Here is an 18,633-nt window from a genome sequence, read left to right as displayed (position 1 = left end):
TCCTCCTCCCCCTCCTCCTCTCCCCCCATCCTCCTTCCCCTCTCTCTCTCCCCTTCTCATCCTCTCACCCCCTTCTCCTCCTCCCTTCCTCCTCCCCCCCCCCGTCCTCCTCCCTCCTCCTCCTCTCCACACGCCGGTACCCGTCCTCTCTCTCTCAACGCGCCACTTCTGTAGCGCGTTAAAATGACGCGTATCGCGTCGGTCCGATGCTGGCCCCTCCGGGAACGGAGATTAGCGGCCTAAAAGAAGGCCCCGACGCCGGAGTCATCTGCACCGCTTTTGCTTGCCGGAAATCGGCGTCACCACGGTCCGCGGAGAATTTCGCCCCAGATTACAAGTAAAATGAATTCCTCTGGCTCCATTAATTGGCAGCATCTGTCCACTTCAGTTCCCATTAACCTTCTCTATCTGTGCACTGTCCCCATTAACAATCTATCTGTGTCCCTCTGTCCCCATTAACTGTCTCTATCTGTGCACCTCTGTCCCCATTAACTGTCTCTATCTGTGTCTCTCTGTCCCCATTAACTGTCTCTCTCTGTGTCCCTCTATCCCCATTAACTGTCTATCTGTGTCCCTCTGTCCCCATTAACTGTCTCTCTCTGTGTCCCTCTATCCCCATTAACTGTCTCTATCTGTGCCCCTCTGTCCCCATTAACTGTCTCTATCTGTGCCCCTCTGTCCCCATTAACTGTCTTTATCTGTGTCCCTCTGTCCCCATTAACTGTCTCTATCTGTGCACCTATGTCCCCATTAGCTGTCTCCATCTGTGCACTGTCCCCATTAACTGTCTCTATCTGTGTCCCTCTGTCCCCATTAACTGTCTCTATCTGTGTCCCTCTGTCCCCATTAACTGTCTCTATCTGTGTCTCTCTGTCCCCATTAACTGTCTCTCTCTGTGTCTCTCTGTCCCCATTAACTGTCTCTATCTGTCTCCCTCTGTCCCCATTAACTGTCTCTATCTGTGTCCTTCTGTCCCCATTAACTGTCTCTATCTGTGTCCCTCTGTCCCCATTAACTGTCTCTATCTGTGTCTCTCTGTCCCCATTAACTGTCTCTCTCTGTGTCTCTCTGTCCCCATTAACTGTCTCTATCTGTGTCCCTCTGTCCCCATTAACTGTCTTTATCTGTGCACCTATGTCCCCATTAGCTGTCTCCATCTGTCCACTGTCCCCATTAACTGTCTCTATCTGTGTCCCTCTGTCCCCATTAACTGTCTCTATCTGTGTCCCTCTGTCCCCATTAACTGTCTCTATCTGTGTCTCTCTGTCCCCATTAACTGTCTCTCTCTGTGTCTCTCTGTCCCCATTAACTGTCTCTATCTGTGTCCCTCTGTCCCCATTAACTGTCTCAATCTGTGTCCCTCTGTCCCCATTAACTGTCTCTATCTGTGTCTCTCTGTCCCCATTAACTGTCTCTATCTGTGTCCCTCTGTCCCCATTAACTGTCTCTATCTGTGTCTCTCTGTCCCCATTAACTGTCTCTCTCTGTGTCTCTCTGTCCCCATTAACTGTCTCTACCTGTGCCCATCTGTCCCCATTAACTGTCTCTATCTGTGTCCTTCTGTCCCCATTAACTGTCTCTATCTGTGTCCCTCTGTCCCCATTAACTGTCTCTATCTGTGTCTCTCTGTCCCCATTAACTGTCTCTCTCTGTGTCTCTCTGTCCCCATTAACTGTCTCTATCTGTCTCCCTCTGTCCCCATTAACTGTCTCTATCTGTGTCCTTCTGTCCCCATTAACTGTCTCTATCTGTGTCCCTCTGTCCCCATTAACTGTCTCTATCTGTGTCTCTCTGTCCCCATTAACTGTCTCTCTCTGTGTCTCTCTGTCCCCATTAACTGTCTCTACCTGTGCCCATCTGTCCCCATTAACTGTCTCTATCTGTGTCCTTCTGTCCCCATTAACTGTCTCTATCTGTGTCCCTCTGTCCCCATTAACTGTCTCTATCTGTGTACCTCTGTCCCCAATTAACTGTCTCTCTCTGTGTCCCTCTGTCCCCATTAACTGTCTCTATCTGTGTCCCACTGTCCCCATGAACTGTCTCTCTCTGTGTCTCTCTATCCCCATTAACTGTCTCTATCTGTGTCTCTCTGTCCCCATTAACTGTCTCTATCTGTGTCCCTCTGTCCCCATTAACTGTCTCTATCTGTTTCTCTCTGTCCCCATTAACTGTCTCTCTCTGTGTCTCTCTGTCCCCATTAACTGTCTCTCTCTGTGTCTCTCTGTCCCCATTAACTGTCTCTATCTGTGTCCCTCTGTCCCCATTAACTGTCTGTATCTGTGCTCCTCTGTCCCCATTAACTGTCTCTATCTGTGCCCCTCTGTCCCCATTAACTGTCTCTATCTGTGCCCCTCTGTCCCCATTAACTGTCTCTACCTGTGCCCCTCTGTCCCCATTAACTGTCTCTATCTGTGTCCTTCTGTCCCCATTAACTGCCTCTATCTGTGACCTTCTGTCCCCATTAACTGTCTCTATCTGTGTCCCTCTGTCCCCAATTAACTGTCTCTCTGTGTGTCCCTCTGTCCCCATTAACTGTCTCTATCTGTGTCCCACTGTCCCCATTAACTGTCTCTCTCTGTGTCTCTCTATCCCCATTAACTGTCTCTATCTGTGTCTCTCTGTCCCCATTAACTGTCTCTATCTGTGTCCCTCTGTCCCCATTAACTGTCTCTATCTGTTTCTCTCTGTCCCCATTAACTGTCTCTCTCTGTGTCTCTCTGTCCCCATTAACTGTCTCTACCTGTGCCCCTCTGTCCCCATTAACTGTCTCTATCTGTGTCCCTCTGTCCCCATTAACTGTCTTTATCTGTGCCCCTCTGTCCCCATTAACTGTCTCTATCTGTACCCCTCTGTCCCCATTAACTGTCTCTATCTGTGCCCCTCTGTCCCCATTAACTGTCTCTATCTGTGCCCCTCTGTCCTCATTAACTAACTTTATTTGTGCCCCTCTGTCCCTATTAACTGTCTTTATCTGTGGGTTAGCCCTGCTGCCTCACGGCGCCGAGGTCCCAGGTTCGATCCCGGCTCTGGTTCACTGTCCGTGTGGAGTTTGCACATTCTCCCCGTGACTGCGTGGGTTTCGCCCCCACAACCCAAAGATGTGCAGGGTAGGTCAATTGGCCACATTAAATTGCCCCTTAATTGGAGAAAATGAATTGGGTATTCTAAATTTATTAAAAAAAACTGTCTTTATCTGTGCCCCTCTGTCCCCATTAACTGTCTCTATCTGTGCCCCTCTGTCCCCATAAACTGTCTCTATCTGTGTCCCTCTGTCCCCATTAACTGTCTCTATCTGTGTCCCTCTGTCCCCATTAACTATCTCTATCTGTGTCCCTCTGTCCCCATTAACTGTCTTTATCTGTGCACCTCTGTCCCCATTGACTGTCTCTATCTGTGTCCCTCTGTCCCCATTAACTGTCTATCTGTGCCCCTCGATTCCCATTAACTAGTCTCAGCACTGACTGTGGGTGTACCTACACGAATGGAGTGCAGCTCAAGCGGCACCTCTCCACCATCTCCTTGAGGACAATTAGGGATGGGCTGAATACAGGCCCTGCCAGCCAAGCCCACCTCCCTTCAAAGTGGCTAGCACTGTGGCTTCACAGCGCCAGGGTCCCAGGTTCGATTCCCGGCTTGGGTCACTGTCTGTGCGGAGTCTGCACGTTCTCCCCATGTCTGTGTGGGTTTCCTCCGGGTGCTCTGGTTTCCCCCTGCAGTCCAAAGATGTGCAGGTTAGGTGGATTGGCCATGATAAATTGCCCTGAGTGACCAAAAAGGTGAGGTGGGGTTATTAGGTTAGAGGGATAGGGTGGAAGTGGGGGCGTAAGTGGGTCGGTGCTGACTCGATGGGCTGAATGCCCTCCTTTTGCACTGTATGTTCTATGTTCTAATAAAAGGAATGTCCTCGTGAACTAGATTCATCTGTACAGAGATGTCACCATCTGCCTTTTGATGTTCGCTCCTATTAACCACTCTCATCTGAAACCTAAGTGCTTCCCCATTAACCAGTGCCCCAAATAACCAGCGTCATTTTTTTGGTTGTTGTTTTTGGTTGGAGTCCCCGTTAAGAGGTTTCCAAAAGTGTGTACCGGTCTGTATACAACATTTCTGCTCCGACAAATGGGACAGAGAGAGAGAGACTTGGCTGTGCGGTTGAAAGTGTGCAGGAAGTTGGGGATAGTGATCAACCCCAGCAACGGGGAGAGAGCAGACAGTAAAATCCAAACAATGTCCCATAGAATTCCCCACCCTCCAACACCGCCCCCCCCCCCTTCCCCAACAACTTTAAAACAAAACATAACCCTAGGAATTGAGATTATTTAAAAAAAATAAATGTTTTTTATTGGGTTTTTGAATAAAGTATATTTGCCGTTATGTACACAGGATATGGGGCGCGATTCTCCGCACCCCACACCGGGTGGGAGAATCGCAGGAAGGTCGGGTGAATCACGCCATGCTGCCCTGGCACCCGCTGCGATTCTCCCACCCCCCCAAAATGGCGTGCCGCGTTTTGCGACAGGCCGCTCGGAGAATTGCTGCTCGCCGTTTCCCACGGCGACCGGCGATTCTCTGGCCCAGATGGCCTGCCAAACCCGACCGGTTCACTCCGGCGCCAACCACACCTGGTCGCTGCCGGCGTGAACAGCGCGCGACCGGTGAGTGTGGGGCCTGTGGGGGATCGAGCACCACGGGCGTGCTCAGCAGATGTCTGGCCCGTGATCGATGCCCACCGATCGGCGGGCCGGTGTCTCTAAAAGACGCACTCTTTTCCCTCTGCTGCCCCGCAACCAGCCTCCCCGGACAGGCTCCGGAATGTGGCGACTAGGGGCTTTTCACAGTAACTTCATTGAAGACTACTCGTGACAATAAGCGATTTTCATTTTCATTTCATTTCAAGATCAAGCCGCCATGTCTTGCGGGGCAGCGGAGGGGAAGACGGCAACCGCGCATGTGCGGGTTGGCGCCGGCCAACCTGCGCATGCGTGGCTGACGTCATTTCGGTGCCACCGGCCGCGTCATTCCCGGCGGCCGCTTTGACGCAAGCGTCAAGGCCAGGCGCTCGGAATTCACGCGCCGCCGCTCCTAGCCCCCTGGGGGGGAGAATAAGGGGCGAGGAGCGGCCTCCAACGCTGGAGTAAAACACCAGCGGTTTCACTCCGGCGTCGGCTGTTTGTCTCACTTTGGGAGAATTGCGCCCATGATATATCTATATAGAAGAGATGGGCGCACACACACAAATCACAAAGGGGAAAAAAAAGTTACAACAGGAGAAATACAAAATCAAATAAAGTAACTGGTAAGGTATTATGCACCCGCTCAACAGCAGCAACTCTGTACACTTGGCAAAATTATGTACACGCATAAGTAGACATCTGTTTGTGTGTGTGTGTGTGTGTGGGGGGGGGGGGGGGGGGGGGGTAGGGTAGGAGACTGTGTGTGTGTGTGCGGGGGGGGGGGGGGTGGTGTGGGGGTGTGGAGGAGACTGTGTGTGTGTGGGGTGGAGGAGACTGTGTGTGTGGGGCGGGTAGATATACATTTGGGTGCCGGAGAGACAATTAGAGGGCAACACTGGAATGGGTCTGGTGTTAGTGTTGTCGGAATCGAGATTATTTACAGAAAGAAAAAAACTTGACAACCAATGGGTAATAAAACGACCGACAATTGCAGGTTACATTTCTTAAACCTGGTTTAAGTTTAAAATATGAATTTTACAACTAATATTAACTGAGGTGATCCCAAGTGTTCAACCCCCTGCGTTGAAAGAAAAATTGCGATATCCTGCCTTCCAGCCGGTTATTTCTTTGCCAAAACAGCAATGAAGACACGTGGTTCACCTATTTTGCCAGAAGTGCTTTTCTGCTACACTCTTCCCCTCCCTTTCCCCAATTTTGCACTTAGTCTGTGTGTGTGTGTCCTTTCGCTGGATCTTGATTTTTTTTGAAAGGGGTGGGGGAAACACAGTGTAATAGGCGGAGGTGAGGACCCCCTTTGGGCGTTTCTCCAGCCCTTGGATCAGTTTCACTTCTTTAGGGCTCGTCTTAAAAAGAAAGCGGTGCCGGGGCAGAGGATGAGAATGTGATGGTGGTGGACAGTTCCTCAAACACACACACACAGCCAGGCGGCATGGACTCCACGCGGGTCTTTCATCTGCAACCTTGTGGTAAGCAGCATCATATATATATATATATATATGTATTATTTTTAAAAAATCATTCTTTATTATAACAATGGGGGGAGGCAGATTAATGCACGTGGTGGCAGCCAAGTTAATTTCGGGGGGAGGAAATACGATTGGGTCAGTTTCAAGATCACTTAAAAGGGGGAACAATAAATACTCCAGGAGGCAGCTGACTTTACAGTCTCAGCGCTGATCCCCGATAGCCTTTAAGATGCAACTTGCTCTTAATGCGGGTTTGAAGACAATGAGTAACGATGCGGTTTGTGGCATTTTCAAACGTGTCTCTTCTGCAGACTGGAGGCGCAGCTCAGCTATTTTGAGAGCGAAATTCCGCTTGGCAATCCGGCTGGGCAATGGGAACTCTTTCTATATAAAATCTATGTTCTTGCCCGGTAGACTATGAGGCGAGGCAGTTGTCTGATTTTAAGGTGTGTGTTTTGATTCTGAACGTCTTGAGACCTATTTTTTTTTTGACGCGCGTTAAGGGCTCCTCTTGTTCACAAGGAGAGCACCGGTTTCCTCACCCGTTACTTCCTGCCCGGGCAAACTTGTCTCATTTTGTTTTTATGGCATGGAGAGGGATGGGGTCTTTTTCCTGAGTGGTGGCACTTAATTCCCTTTCTCTGAAAGGGGATGACCTGCTCAGTCTTTTTTTTAACATTGATCATTTGGGATGTAGGTGTTTCCACTCGTCCAAAGCCCAGAGGTTGTAAATAGGGAGGTAGTTTCCAATAAACCCAATAGGGAAATCAGGAGCACAATACTGAGGGTGCTGGAATGCTGAGATGGTAGGGAATTCAGGAGAATTTCCTTTTTCCGGATAGTGGTGGGATGTCAAACTTGCTCCCACACTCAAGTTGTGACAGAGAGTGGATGTATCTTCAGGGGACTCTCCTTCAAAGCCCCGAGGGCGAAGAGGAATTGTGTTCTTATTCGTTCATGGGTTATCGGGCATTGCTGGCAAGGCCAGTATTTATTGCCCATCCCTAATTATTGACCATCCTCTATGGGTGGCACGGTAGCACAGTGGCTAGCACTGTTTCTTCACAGCTGCAGGGTCCCACGTTCGATTCCCGCTTGGGTCACTGTGCTGTGTCTGCACGTTCTCCCTCTGTCTGCATGGGTTTCCTCCGGGTGCTCCGGTTTCCTCCCACGAGTCCCGAAAGATGTGCTTGTTAGGTAATTGGACATTCTGAATTCTCCCTCTGTGTACCCGAATAGGCGCCGGAATGTGGCGACTCGGGGATTTTCACAGTAACTTCATTCCAGTGTTAATGTAAGCCTACTTGTGACAATAATAATAATTATTATTATTAATTGCCCTTGAGTCACTGCACTCCATGTGGTGTGGGGACACCCACCGTGCTGTTAGGAAGGGCGATTCAGGATTATGACCCAGCGACACTGAAGGAGAGGCGAGATATGCAAAGATCTGTGGCTGACAGTACCAGTGAAACTGAAGGGCACTGGTGTAAACCTGTTGGGTTTTGAATGGGTCTGGTTCTGTGCTGTACATTGTGTAAAAAGTAAATAATTTGACTGTTTTTGTGAAGATGAATTTTAAAATAGGCTTTTTCTGCGGGGAGGGAAATGTATGGCATACTTTGGGGGTGGGTTTTGGCTTTTTTTTTCTTATCTGACTGATTTTCTCCCCCTCCCCAAATGTAATTCATAAATAAAAAAGAGAAACTATACTGGACCCATCAATTGTCAACTGAGTCTGTAGACCCTGGGCTTCAAGCCCCCCTCAACCATTAATGATACTGTGGGAGTAAAAATGGGGGGTGGAATTGTGTTTATATTGCCTTGTGCCCATTTACTTTTTTTTGTTGCAAAGATATACTTTATTCATAAAATATCCAAAAGAACATTTCAACATGGTCATTACAGAAAGTGCAACAAAATTCAGATTTTCTACATTGATTATAATTATGGATGATTTTAATATGCTCATAGACTGGATGAATCAAATTGGCAAGGGTAATCTCGAGGGAGAGTTCATTGAATGTATTAGAGATTGTTTCTTGGAACAATATGTTGCGGAACCAACCAGGGAGCACGCTACTCTGGATTTGGTATTGTGTAACGAGGAGGGATTAATTAATGACCTCATAGTTAAGGATCCCTTAGGGAATAGTGAACATAGTACGATAGAATTCAAAAATCAGTTTTGGGGGGGTGGGGGGGGGGGGGGGGGGGGGGGGGGGGGGGGGGGGGGGAGAAAGTGGAGTCCCACACTAGCGTTCTGGAATTCAACAGAGGTAATTACATAGGCATGAGGGCAGACTTGGCTGGAGTAGAGTGGGCAGGAAGGTGGGGCAGCTGATGAGCAGTGGCAATTGTTTAAGGGATACTCAATTCCTTACAAAATATATTCCAGAGAGGAAGAAAGATGGTAAGAGGGGTAAAAAACATCCATGGCTAAATAAGGAGGTCAAGGGCATTATAAAGACAAAAACATAAGTTTATGTCGTATTGCAAAGGCCAGTGACAGGCTGGAAGATTGGGAAACTTTCAACCATAAACAAATGGATAATAAAAAAGTAATAAAAAGAGATCAGGTAAATTACGAAAGAAAGCTAGGAAAAAATATCAAAAAGGATAGCCAAAACTTCAATTCGTACATAAAAGGAAAGGGAGTTGCTAAGGTGAATGTTGGTCCCTTGGAAGATGAAACCGGAGAGTTAATAGTGGGGAACACAGAAATGGCGGAGATGCTAAATCAATATTTTGCCTCAGTTTTCACGGTGGAGGACATCGGTGCCATCCCTATGGGAATGGGCAATTCAGAGGTAATAGAAAGGTTGCAACTTGGAACAATCAGCGTCAATAGGGAAACGATACTCAACAAACTCTTGGGATTGAAGGCAGACAAGTTCCCCGGGCCTGATGGCTTGCATCCTCGCATGCTAAAGGAAGTGGCAGTGGAGATAGTGGATCCATTGGTTATAATATTCCAAAATTCCCTGGGAACGGGAAAGGTTCCAGTGGATTGGAAAAATGGAAGCTATTAAAATCCATTATTAAGGAAGTAATATCAGGACATTTGTAAAGTCAAAACCCAATCCATCAGAGGCATCATGGTGCATGAGCGTAAATCCTGCTTGACTAATTTGTTAGAGTGGATAATGGGGATCCTGTAGCTCTAGTATATCTGGATTTCCGGAATATTTGATAAGGTGCCACGCAGAAGGTTAATGCATTACATGGGGTTAGGGGTAATTTATTAGCTTGGATAGAATAATAATAATCTTTATTATTGTCACAAGTAGGCTTACATTAACACTGCAATCAAGTTACTGCGAAAATACCCTAGTCGCCACATTCCAGCACCTGTTCGGGTACACTGAGGGGGAATTCAGAATGTCCAATTCACCTAACCGCATGTCTTTCGGGACTTGTGGGAGGAAATCGGAGGAAATCTATGTAGACACCGGGAGAACGTGCATACTCCACACAGGCAGTGACCCATGCTGAGAATCGAACCTGGGACCCTGGCGCTGTGAAGCAACAGTGTTAACCACTGTGCTACCGTGACTGGCTGATGGAAGACAGAGAGTCGGGATAATTGGATGGCTAGATGTAACTCATGGGGTGTCACCGGGTTTGGTCCTTGGGGCCCCAACTATTTACAACCTATATTAACAACTTGGATACATGGATGGAAGGTTCCACAGCCAAATTTGCAGACAATGCAAAAATAGATGGGTCAGTTAGTTACAAATGAGGAAATAAGAACCTTACAAATGGATATAGATATGTTAGGAGGGTGGGCCAAAATGTGGCAGATGGAGTTTAACGTGGATAAGTGTGAGGTCATCCATTTTGGTCGGGAAAATGGGAACGCAACTTATATCTAAATGGGGAGAGACTTTGGGGTGCTCTGGTGCAAGAGAATGGGGATGAGGAACAGTCATGATTGAATGGTGGAGCAGACTCAATGGGTCAAATGGCCTAATTCCGCTCCTATATCTTATGGTCCTATTATGTTGCAATCTGAAGTGCATCAATGCAATTCTGATGCATATAATATTTACTACGTACATTCAATGCTCAGCATACAGTCCAAAGGGTTTCAAACAGTTTCGAGCCCCAATGATATTCAACTCCTTCTACATGGATGATATTGCCCTCTGAGGAGCTTCAATACATAGATATAGAATTTACAGTGCAGAAGGAGGCCATTCGGCCCATCGAGTCTGCACCGGCTCTTGGAAAGAGCACCCTACCCAAGGTTAACACCTCCACCCTATCCCCATAACCCAGTTACCCCACCCAACACTAAGGGCAATTTTGGACACTAAGGGCAATTTATTATGGCCAATCCACCTAACCTGCACATCTTTGGACTGTGGGAGGAAACCGGAGCACCCGGAGGAAACCCACGCACACACGGGGAGGATGTGTAGACCCCGCACAGACAGTGACCCAAGCCGGAATCGAACCTGGGACCCTGGAGCTGTGAAGCGATTGTGTTATCTACAATGCTACCGTGCTCTCACAATACAATTGTGACCCCTTGTGCTCTGATACCCCAGAGCTGATCGAAACATAAAACTGCTCTTGAATTGGCACTGCTTGTGTGCTCAATGAAATGTACCAGTAATATGTTGGCAGCAGGAACTTGCATTTTGTTCTGCACGTTTCACTTTAAAGGAAGTGTTGAACAGTGTGCACACTGAGAAGAAAGAGGGTTGGATGGAGTGGAAATCGAAAATACCAAAGGTTGGTCTGGAGACGAGGCAGTTTGGGTTGGGAAGAGAAGTACAAAGGGTACCGAGTGTAGTGAATGAACCCTGTGTACCTCTTGCAGTGTTCTAGAATAGAGGGGTGCGGGTAAGGGGCTATCCTGAAGAAGATGGTTCAGACGGATAGGGTGAGTCCATGGAGGGGTGTAGAATATATCAGTGGGTTTTGAAGTCCGTTTTTGGGGCATGAGGGTGTAAGCTGACAGCAAAGTGAATGGGTGTGTTATGGAGAATGAATATCACTGTAATTTTGGTAACAACTGATTGCAAAAGCTTTTAGAAATGTGAATGTAGTCGAAGTTTGCTCTGCAAGTTCTCTTGATAGTTCAGTTTGCAACGTGTTGTTGAAGGGTTTGCTCCCCAGTCTGTGGAGCATAAGACCATAAGACCATAAGACATAGGAGTGGAAGTAAGGCCATTCGGCCCATCGAGTCCACTCCACCATTCAATCATGGTTGATTTCAACTCCATTTACCCGCTCTCTCCCCATAGCCCTTAATTCCTCGAGAAATCAAGAATTTATCAATTTCTGTCTTAAAGACACTCAATGTCCCGGCCTCCACCGCCCTCTGTGGCAATGAATTCCACAGACCTACCACTCTCTGGCTGAAGAAATTTCTCCTCATCTCTGTTCTAAAGTGACTCCCTTTTATTCTAAGGCTGTGCCCCCGCGTCCTAGTCTCCCCTGCTAATGGAAACAACTTCCCTACGTCCATCCTATCCAAGCCATTCATTATCTTGTACGTTTCTATTAGATCTCCCCTCAACCTCCTAAACTCCAACGAATATAATCCCACGATCCTCAGACGTTCATCGTATGTTAGGCCTACCATTCCTGGGATCATCCGTGTGAATCTTCGCTGGACCCGCTCCAGTGCCAGTATGTCCTTCCTGAGGTATGGGGCCCAAAATTGCTCACAGTATTCTAAATGGGGCCTAACTAGTGCTTTATAAAGCCTCAGAAGTACATCCCTGCTTTTATATTCCAAGCCTCTTGAGATAAATGACAACATTACATTTGCTTTTTTAATTACGGACTCAACCTGCAAGTTTACCTTTAGAGAATCCTGGACTAGGACTCCCAAGTCCCTTTGCACTTTAGCATTATGAATTTTGTCACCGTTTAGAAAATAGTCCATGCCTCTATTCTTTTTTCCAAAGTGCAAGACCTCGCACTTGCCCACGTTGAATTTCATCAGCCACTTCTTGGACCATTCTCCTAAACTGTCTAAATCTTTCTGCAGCCTCCCCACCTCCTCAATACTACCTGCCCCTCCACCTATCTTTGTATCATCGGCAAACTTGGCCAGAATGCCCCCAGTCCCGTCATCTAGATCGTTAATATATAAAGAGAACAGCTGTGGCCCCAACACTGAACCCTGCGGGACACCGCTTGTCACCGGTTGCCATTCCGAAAAAGAACCTTTTATCCCAACTCTCTGCCTTCTGTCTGACAGCCAATCGTCAATCCATGTTAGTACCTTGCCTCGAATACCATGGGCCCTTATTTTACTCAGCAGTCTCCCGTGAGGCACCTTGTCAAAGGCCTTTTGGAAGTCAAGATAGATAACATCCATTGGCTCTCCTTGGTCTAACCTATTTGTTATCTCTTCAAAGAACTCTAACAGGTTTGTCAGGCACGACCTCCCCTTACTAAATCCATGCTGACTTGTCCTAATCCGACCCTGCACTTCCAAGAATTTAGAAATCTCATCCTTAACGATGGATTCTAGAATTTTGCCAACAACCGAGGTTAGGCTAATTGGCCTATAATTTTCCATCTTTTTTCTTGTTCCCTTCTTGAACAGGGGGGTTACAACAGCGATTTTCCAATCCTCTGGGACTTTCCCTGATTCCAGTGACTTTTGAAAGATCATAACTAACGCCTCCACTATTTCTTCAGCTATCTCCTTTAGAACTCTAGGATGTAGCCCATCTGGGCCCGGAGATTTATCAATTTTCAGACCTTTTAGTTTCTCTAGCACCTTCTCCTTTGTGATGGCAACCATATTCAACTCTGCCCCCTGACTTTCCTGAATTGTTGGGATATTACTCATGTCTTCTACTGTGAAGACTGACGCAAAGTACTTATTAAGTTCCTCAGCTATTTCCTTGTCTCCCATCACTAGATTACCAGCGTCATTTTGGAGCGGCCCAATGTCTACTTTTGCCTCCCGTTTGTTTTTAATGTATTTAAAGAAACTTTTACTATCATTCCTAATGTTACTGGCTAGCCTACCTTCATATTTGATCCTCTCCTTCCTTATTTCTCTCTTTGTTATCCTCTGTTTGTTTTTGTAGCCTTCCCAATCTTCTGACTTCCCACTACTCTTTGCCACATTATAGGCTCTCTCTTTTGCCTTGATGCATTCCCTGACTTCCTTTGTCAGCCATGGCTGCCTAATCCTCCCTCTGATAACCTTTCTTTTCTTTGGGATGAACCTCTGCACTGTGTCCTCAATTACTCCCAGAAACTCCTGCCATTGCTGTTCTACTGTCTGCAAGCAGCAGTCACGCACTTTCTGAAAGTGAGAGAAAAATCAGCCATGGATTTGTTCATGGGACGTGGGGGTTGCTGGCTGTGACAACATTTATTGCCCACCCCTAATTGCCCTTAAGGGGACAGTTAAGAATCAACCACATTGCCATGGGCCTGGAGTCACATGTAGGCCAGACCAGGTAAGGATGGCAGATTTCCTTCCTAAAGTTCATTAGTAAACCACTTGGGTTTTTATGACAATCAACAATGGTTTCATGGTCATCATTAGACTTTTAATTCCAGATATTTTATTGAGTCCATCACCTGCCGTTGTGGGATTTGAACCCGGGTCCCCAGATCATTATTCTGGGTTTTTGGATTACTAGTCCAGCGACAATACCACTATGCCACCGCCTCCTGCCTCCCCACAAGGATTGTTATCCTATTACTGCTTCACCCTCAATAAGCACCTGGTGGGGGAGGGAGGAGGACCTCCTTGTGGGCCTGCTCCTGGGCCCAGCCAAGCTGGTCATTAATAGGTCCAGACGGCAGGGGGAGTGAGGAGGTCCTCCGTCCCGACTGTCTGCCCCTCTTCCGTGGCTATTTCTCCTGTCGGGTGTCCCTGGAAAGGGAGCACACGACATCTGCCTTCCGTTGAGGCCTTTCATGCCTGGTGGGCACCGCGGGGACTGTGGTGCGTTATCGCCCCCTTCATCACATTTTTCCTTTTGTCATTTTAAGTTTCCTTTTGAGATTCTGTTTACTTTGATGCGGCATCACTCTCTGAAGGAACTGCCTTTTTAATTGATCCCACATTTGTTGATTTTATTTGGTTAACCCAAAGGAAGCCGACGCAAGATGTGGATTTGCTCCCTGGCATGAGTCAGTGCCTTCAGAAGCAACACTTGCATCCCCACAGCACCTTTCACAACCTTGGGATGTCCCAAAGTGCTTTACAGCCAATGACGTGCTTTTTGAAGCCATGCCTCTGTTGCAATATTGGAAGCGCTGTGACCAACCTGCACTCAATAAATGCTCCACAAGCAGGTGGCAACGAGACAACGATTTGATCATTTGAGTGAAATGAAATGAAAATCGCTTATTGTCACGAGCAGGCTTCAATGAAGTTACTGTGAAAAGCCCCTAGTCGCCACATTCCGGCGCCTGTCCGGGGAGGCTGGTATGGGAATTGAACCGTGCTGCTGGCCTGCCTTGGTCTGCTTTAAAAGCCAGCGATTAGCCTGTGAGCTAAACCAGCCCCGGGTATGCTGAAGTATGCGGAGGAATAAATACTGAGCTATCGAGGAGAACTCCCTCCATCTGAGACCTTGGTTTAATATCCAGCCTGACGGACAGAATCTTTTATAAAGACGGAACCCTTACTGTATTGGGCTGCATTAGTGCTCACTGCACTAGGGCGAGTGTCAGCCTTGCCTTTGTTCCCGTGGTAGTCGGGACAGATTTGAGCGGAGGAAGAGAATATCAAGGAGATTCCATGTTGGCTGTTGTGTCTACCTGTCCAGTATTGATTAACCAGCAACCGAGAATTTTCAGAATGGCTTGTCTCATGTGGCTTGCTCACTTGCAAAACATAAACTTCACTCCCTGGTGCATCCGTAGTGAGTTAAACGGAAAACAAAACATATTTGTCTTGTTCTGGCTGACTGCTGCCCTTCTTGCATCTATGTAACAATACTAAAGAAAAGAAACTACAGTACATTGAGTTATGCCAAGTGTGATCAAAAGAAACGGTGTGCCATCAAAAAGGGGAAGAGATCGTGATCGGTGGAAGGTTTGGTCGGATCCCACAATCCAGGAGGCCATTCGATCTATTGGACCTGTGTCTGCTCTTTTAAAATCGCTACCTATTCATTCCACTTGCTCAACATATATCTCCTTTTCAAGTATTTATCCAACTCCTGTTTGATTTGATTCCGCTTTCACCACATTTTCAGCAATGAATTCCAGGTCGTAACAATTTATCACATTTTTCTTAATCCCTCTTCTCTTTGTCGCAATGGTTAAATCCTCTGTAAACCGACCCCTCGTGCCAACATTTTTTTTATTTACTCTATCCGAACCTCTCATCATTTTGCATACTTCGACTGGGTAAAAATAATTCCTTGCTGCCTTTGTCTCGTAGAATGAATATAAGTTCTGTGGAGCTCTTGCTGCATTCCGCATCCAATGGCATTGCCGTTGCTGAATCCCGCATGATCGACATCCTGGATTTTATCATTCATCAGAAGCTGAACTGGACTAACTATAGAAACACTGTGTGGTTAGAGGAACCACTCAGAGGGTGGAATTCTGAGATTTAGGCACAGAGTAACTTGTCTTAGATCCATAGAATCGCTACAGTGCAGAAGGAGGCCATTCGGCCTATCTAGCCTGCACTGACCCTCTGAAAAAACACCCGATCTATGCTCACTCCACATCACTGTAACCCCACCTCACTTGCACATCCTTGGACACTAAGGGGCAGTTTAATAATACAATCTTTAACAATAATCTTTATTAGTGTCACAAGTAGGCTTATATTAACACTGCAATGAAGTTACTGTGAAAAGCCCCTAGTCGCCACACTCCGGTGCCTGTTCGGGTACACAGAGGGAGAATTCAGAATGTCGAATTCCCCCATAACAGCACGTCTTTCAGGACTTGTGGGAGGAAACTAGAGCACCCAGAGGAAACCCCCGCAGACACAGGGAGCACGTGCAGACTCCGCACAGACAGTGACCCAAGCCGGGAATCAAACCTGGGACCCTGGAGCTCTGAAGCAACAGTGCTAACCACTGTGCTACAGTGCATGGCCAATCCACCTAACCTGCATATCTTTGGACTGAGGGAGGAAACCGGAGCACCCGGAGGAAACCCACACAGACACAGAGAATGTGCATACTCCACACTGTCACCCAAGACCAGAATTGAACCCGGGTCCCTGGTGCTGTGAAGCAGTAGTGCTAACCACTGTGCCACTGTACCACCCCCTCTTGACTCCCCAAAGCCTGTCTACCATCTACAATGCAGAAGTCAGAGTTTGATGGAGTTCCGACAACACTTGAGAAGCTCGATGCCATCCAAAACAAAGCAGCCCGCTTGATTGGCACCCCACACACAAACATGCATTCCCTCCACCACCGATGCACAGTGGCGGACATGTGCACCATCTGCAAGATGCACTGCAGCAACTTACCAAAATCTCTTCGACAGCACCTTCCAATCCCGTGACCTCTACAATCTAGAAGGACAAGGGCAGCAGTTGCGATGGAACACGACCACCTGCCAGTTCCCTCCAAGTCACTCAACCATCCCGACTTGGAAATATGTTCCTTCACTGTCACTGGGTCAAAATCCTGGAACCGTCTTCCTATCAGCATTGTAGGTGTTCCTATCTGGGGATTGCCGCGGTTCAAGAAGGCAACTCGCCACAGCTTCTCAAGGGCAATCGGGGATGGGCAATAATTGCTGGTCGAGCCAACAATGCCCTTATTCCATTGAGTGAATAATTAAAATGATCAGTGGGCCTGGCTGATCCATGTGTGAATGTCCATTTTAAATTGGGGGGGGTGGAGGGGGAGTCAGGGGAGTAGGGCTCTTTGGATTGCTATACTAAAGAGCTAGCTTGGACATGATGTGGCGAATGGGCTCCTTCTGTCTTGGACTATTCATAATTATCAACATTCTTGAGACCGTGGTAAAACAATCTCGATTACCTTAATAAGCTCCCTCTTGATGTCTTCTGGGGTCCAGGGTGTGGAGCCCATGATGGGCTGAATGGTTATTTGTCCTTTTCTCAAGCTGGTGAATGTATCCTGACTGCTGGGTAATTCTGCCACTATTGTGTCAAACTTAGCCTTGTGACGGTTTGCCTCAGTGTCAGAGAGCCAGTATCACATCTACTATGTTCAGCTTCAGTAAAAAAACTGCTCCTTGCATTCGTGTACAGTACCACTTTCTTTTTTAATAACAAAGTTGAAGAGTTTGGACAACTTGGTAGCACTTTTTCCTCTGGGTCAGAAGGCACCAAGATGTATTTCAGAAACTTGAGCATGTAATCTGGGCTGACACTGAGGGAGTGCGGCACTGGTGTGTAACACTGAGGGAGTGCGGTGCTGGTGTGGGACACTGAGGGAGTGCGGCACTGGTGTGTAACACTGAGGGAGTGCGGCACTGGTGTGTAACACTGAGGGAGTGCGGCACTGGTGTGGGACACCTGAGGGAGTGCGGCACTGGTGTGGGACACCTGAGGGAGTGCGGTGCTGGTGTGGGACACCTGAGGGAGTGCGGCACTGGTGTGGGACACCTGAGGGAGTGCGGCACTAGTGTGGGACACGTGAGGCACTGGTGTGGGACACGTGAGGGAGTGCGGCGCTGGTGTGAGACACGTGAGGGAGTATGGCACTGGGTGTGTGGTGATCACAAGTTAACTAGATGCAATACAACTGAGCAAACACTAGAGGGAGCACGGGAGAGCCATATAAATAGACCAGGACAGGAAGTGAGGACACACTTCACAGAAGGCAGAACTGGTAGCAGGACAGACACACCAGCTAGTAGCACTTGAGGTAGCCGTAGGTAACGCTCTGAAGAGAGAACTAATTCACAATAAAAATCTTCTCCACATTTGAGACTACGAGCTTTATTAAGCTACGAGGAACAACACAGTGTGGGACACCTGATGGAGTGCGGCACTGGTGTGTAACACTGAGGGAGTGCGGCACTGGTGTGGGACACGTGAGGGAGTGCGGCACTGGTGTGGGACACGTGAGGGAGTGCGGCACTGGTGTGGGACACGTGAGGGAGTGCGGCACTGGTGTGGGACACGTGAGGGAGTGCGGCACTGGTGTGGGACACGTGAGGGAGTGCGGCACTGGTGTGGGACACGTGAGGGAGTGCGGCACTGGTGTGGGACACGTGAGGGAGTGCGGCACTGGTGTGGGACACGTGAGGGAGTGCGGCACTGGTGTGGGACACGTGAGGGAGTGCGGCACTGGTGTGGGACACGTGAGGGAGTGCGGCACTGGTGTGGGACACGTGAGGGAGTGCGGCACTGGTGTGGGACACGTGAGGGAGTGCGGCACTGGTGTGGGACACGTGAGGGAGTGCGGCACTGGTGTGGGACACGTGAGGGAGTGCGGCACTGGTGTGGGACACGTGAGGGAGTGCGGCACTGGTGTGGGACACGTGAGGGAGTGCGGCACTGGTGTGGGACACGTGAGGGAGTG

General features: G+C 48.2%; 1 protein-coding gene across 2 annotated transcripts in view; it reads left to right on the top strand.

The window, feature by feature from the left end:
* Positions 1 to 5,727: 5,727 nt before the first annotated feature.
* slc4a11 (solute carrier family 4 member 11) overlaps positions 5,728 to 18,633 on the top strand; it is a 237,110-nt gene continuing 224,204 nt past the window's right edge. For both annotated transcript variants that reach the window (XM_038793208.1, XM_038793207.1), the window contains exon 1: positions 5,728 to 6,160. In XM_038793208.1, coding sequence (XP_038649136.1) covers positions 6,079 to 6,160 — 82 coding nt within the window. In that variant the 5' untranslated portion in view covers positions 5,728 to 6,078. The remainder of the gene's footprint in view (positions 6,161 to 18,633) is intronic.

The sequence above is a fragment of the Scyliorhinus canicula genome, chromosome 3 (genome assembly GCF_902713615.1).
Source record: "Scyliorhinus canicula chromosome 3, sScyCan1.1, whole genome shotgun sequence".
NCBI lineage: Eukaryota > Metazoa > Chordata > Chondrichthyes > Carcharhiniformes > Scyliorhinidae > Scyliorhinus > Scyliorhinus canicula.
Note: the sequence above shows the minus strand (reverse complement) of the source record. Positions and strands in the feature narration are given on the sequence as shown.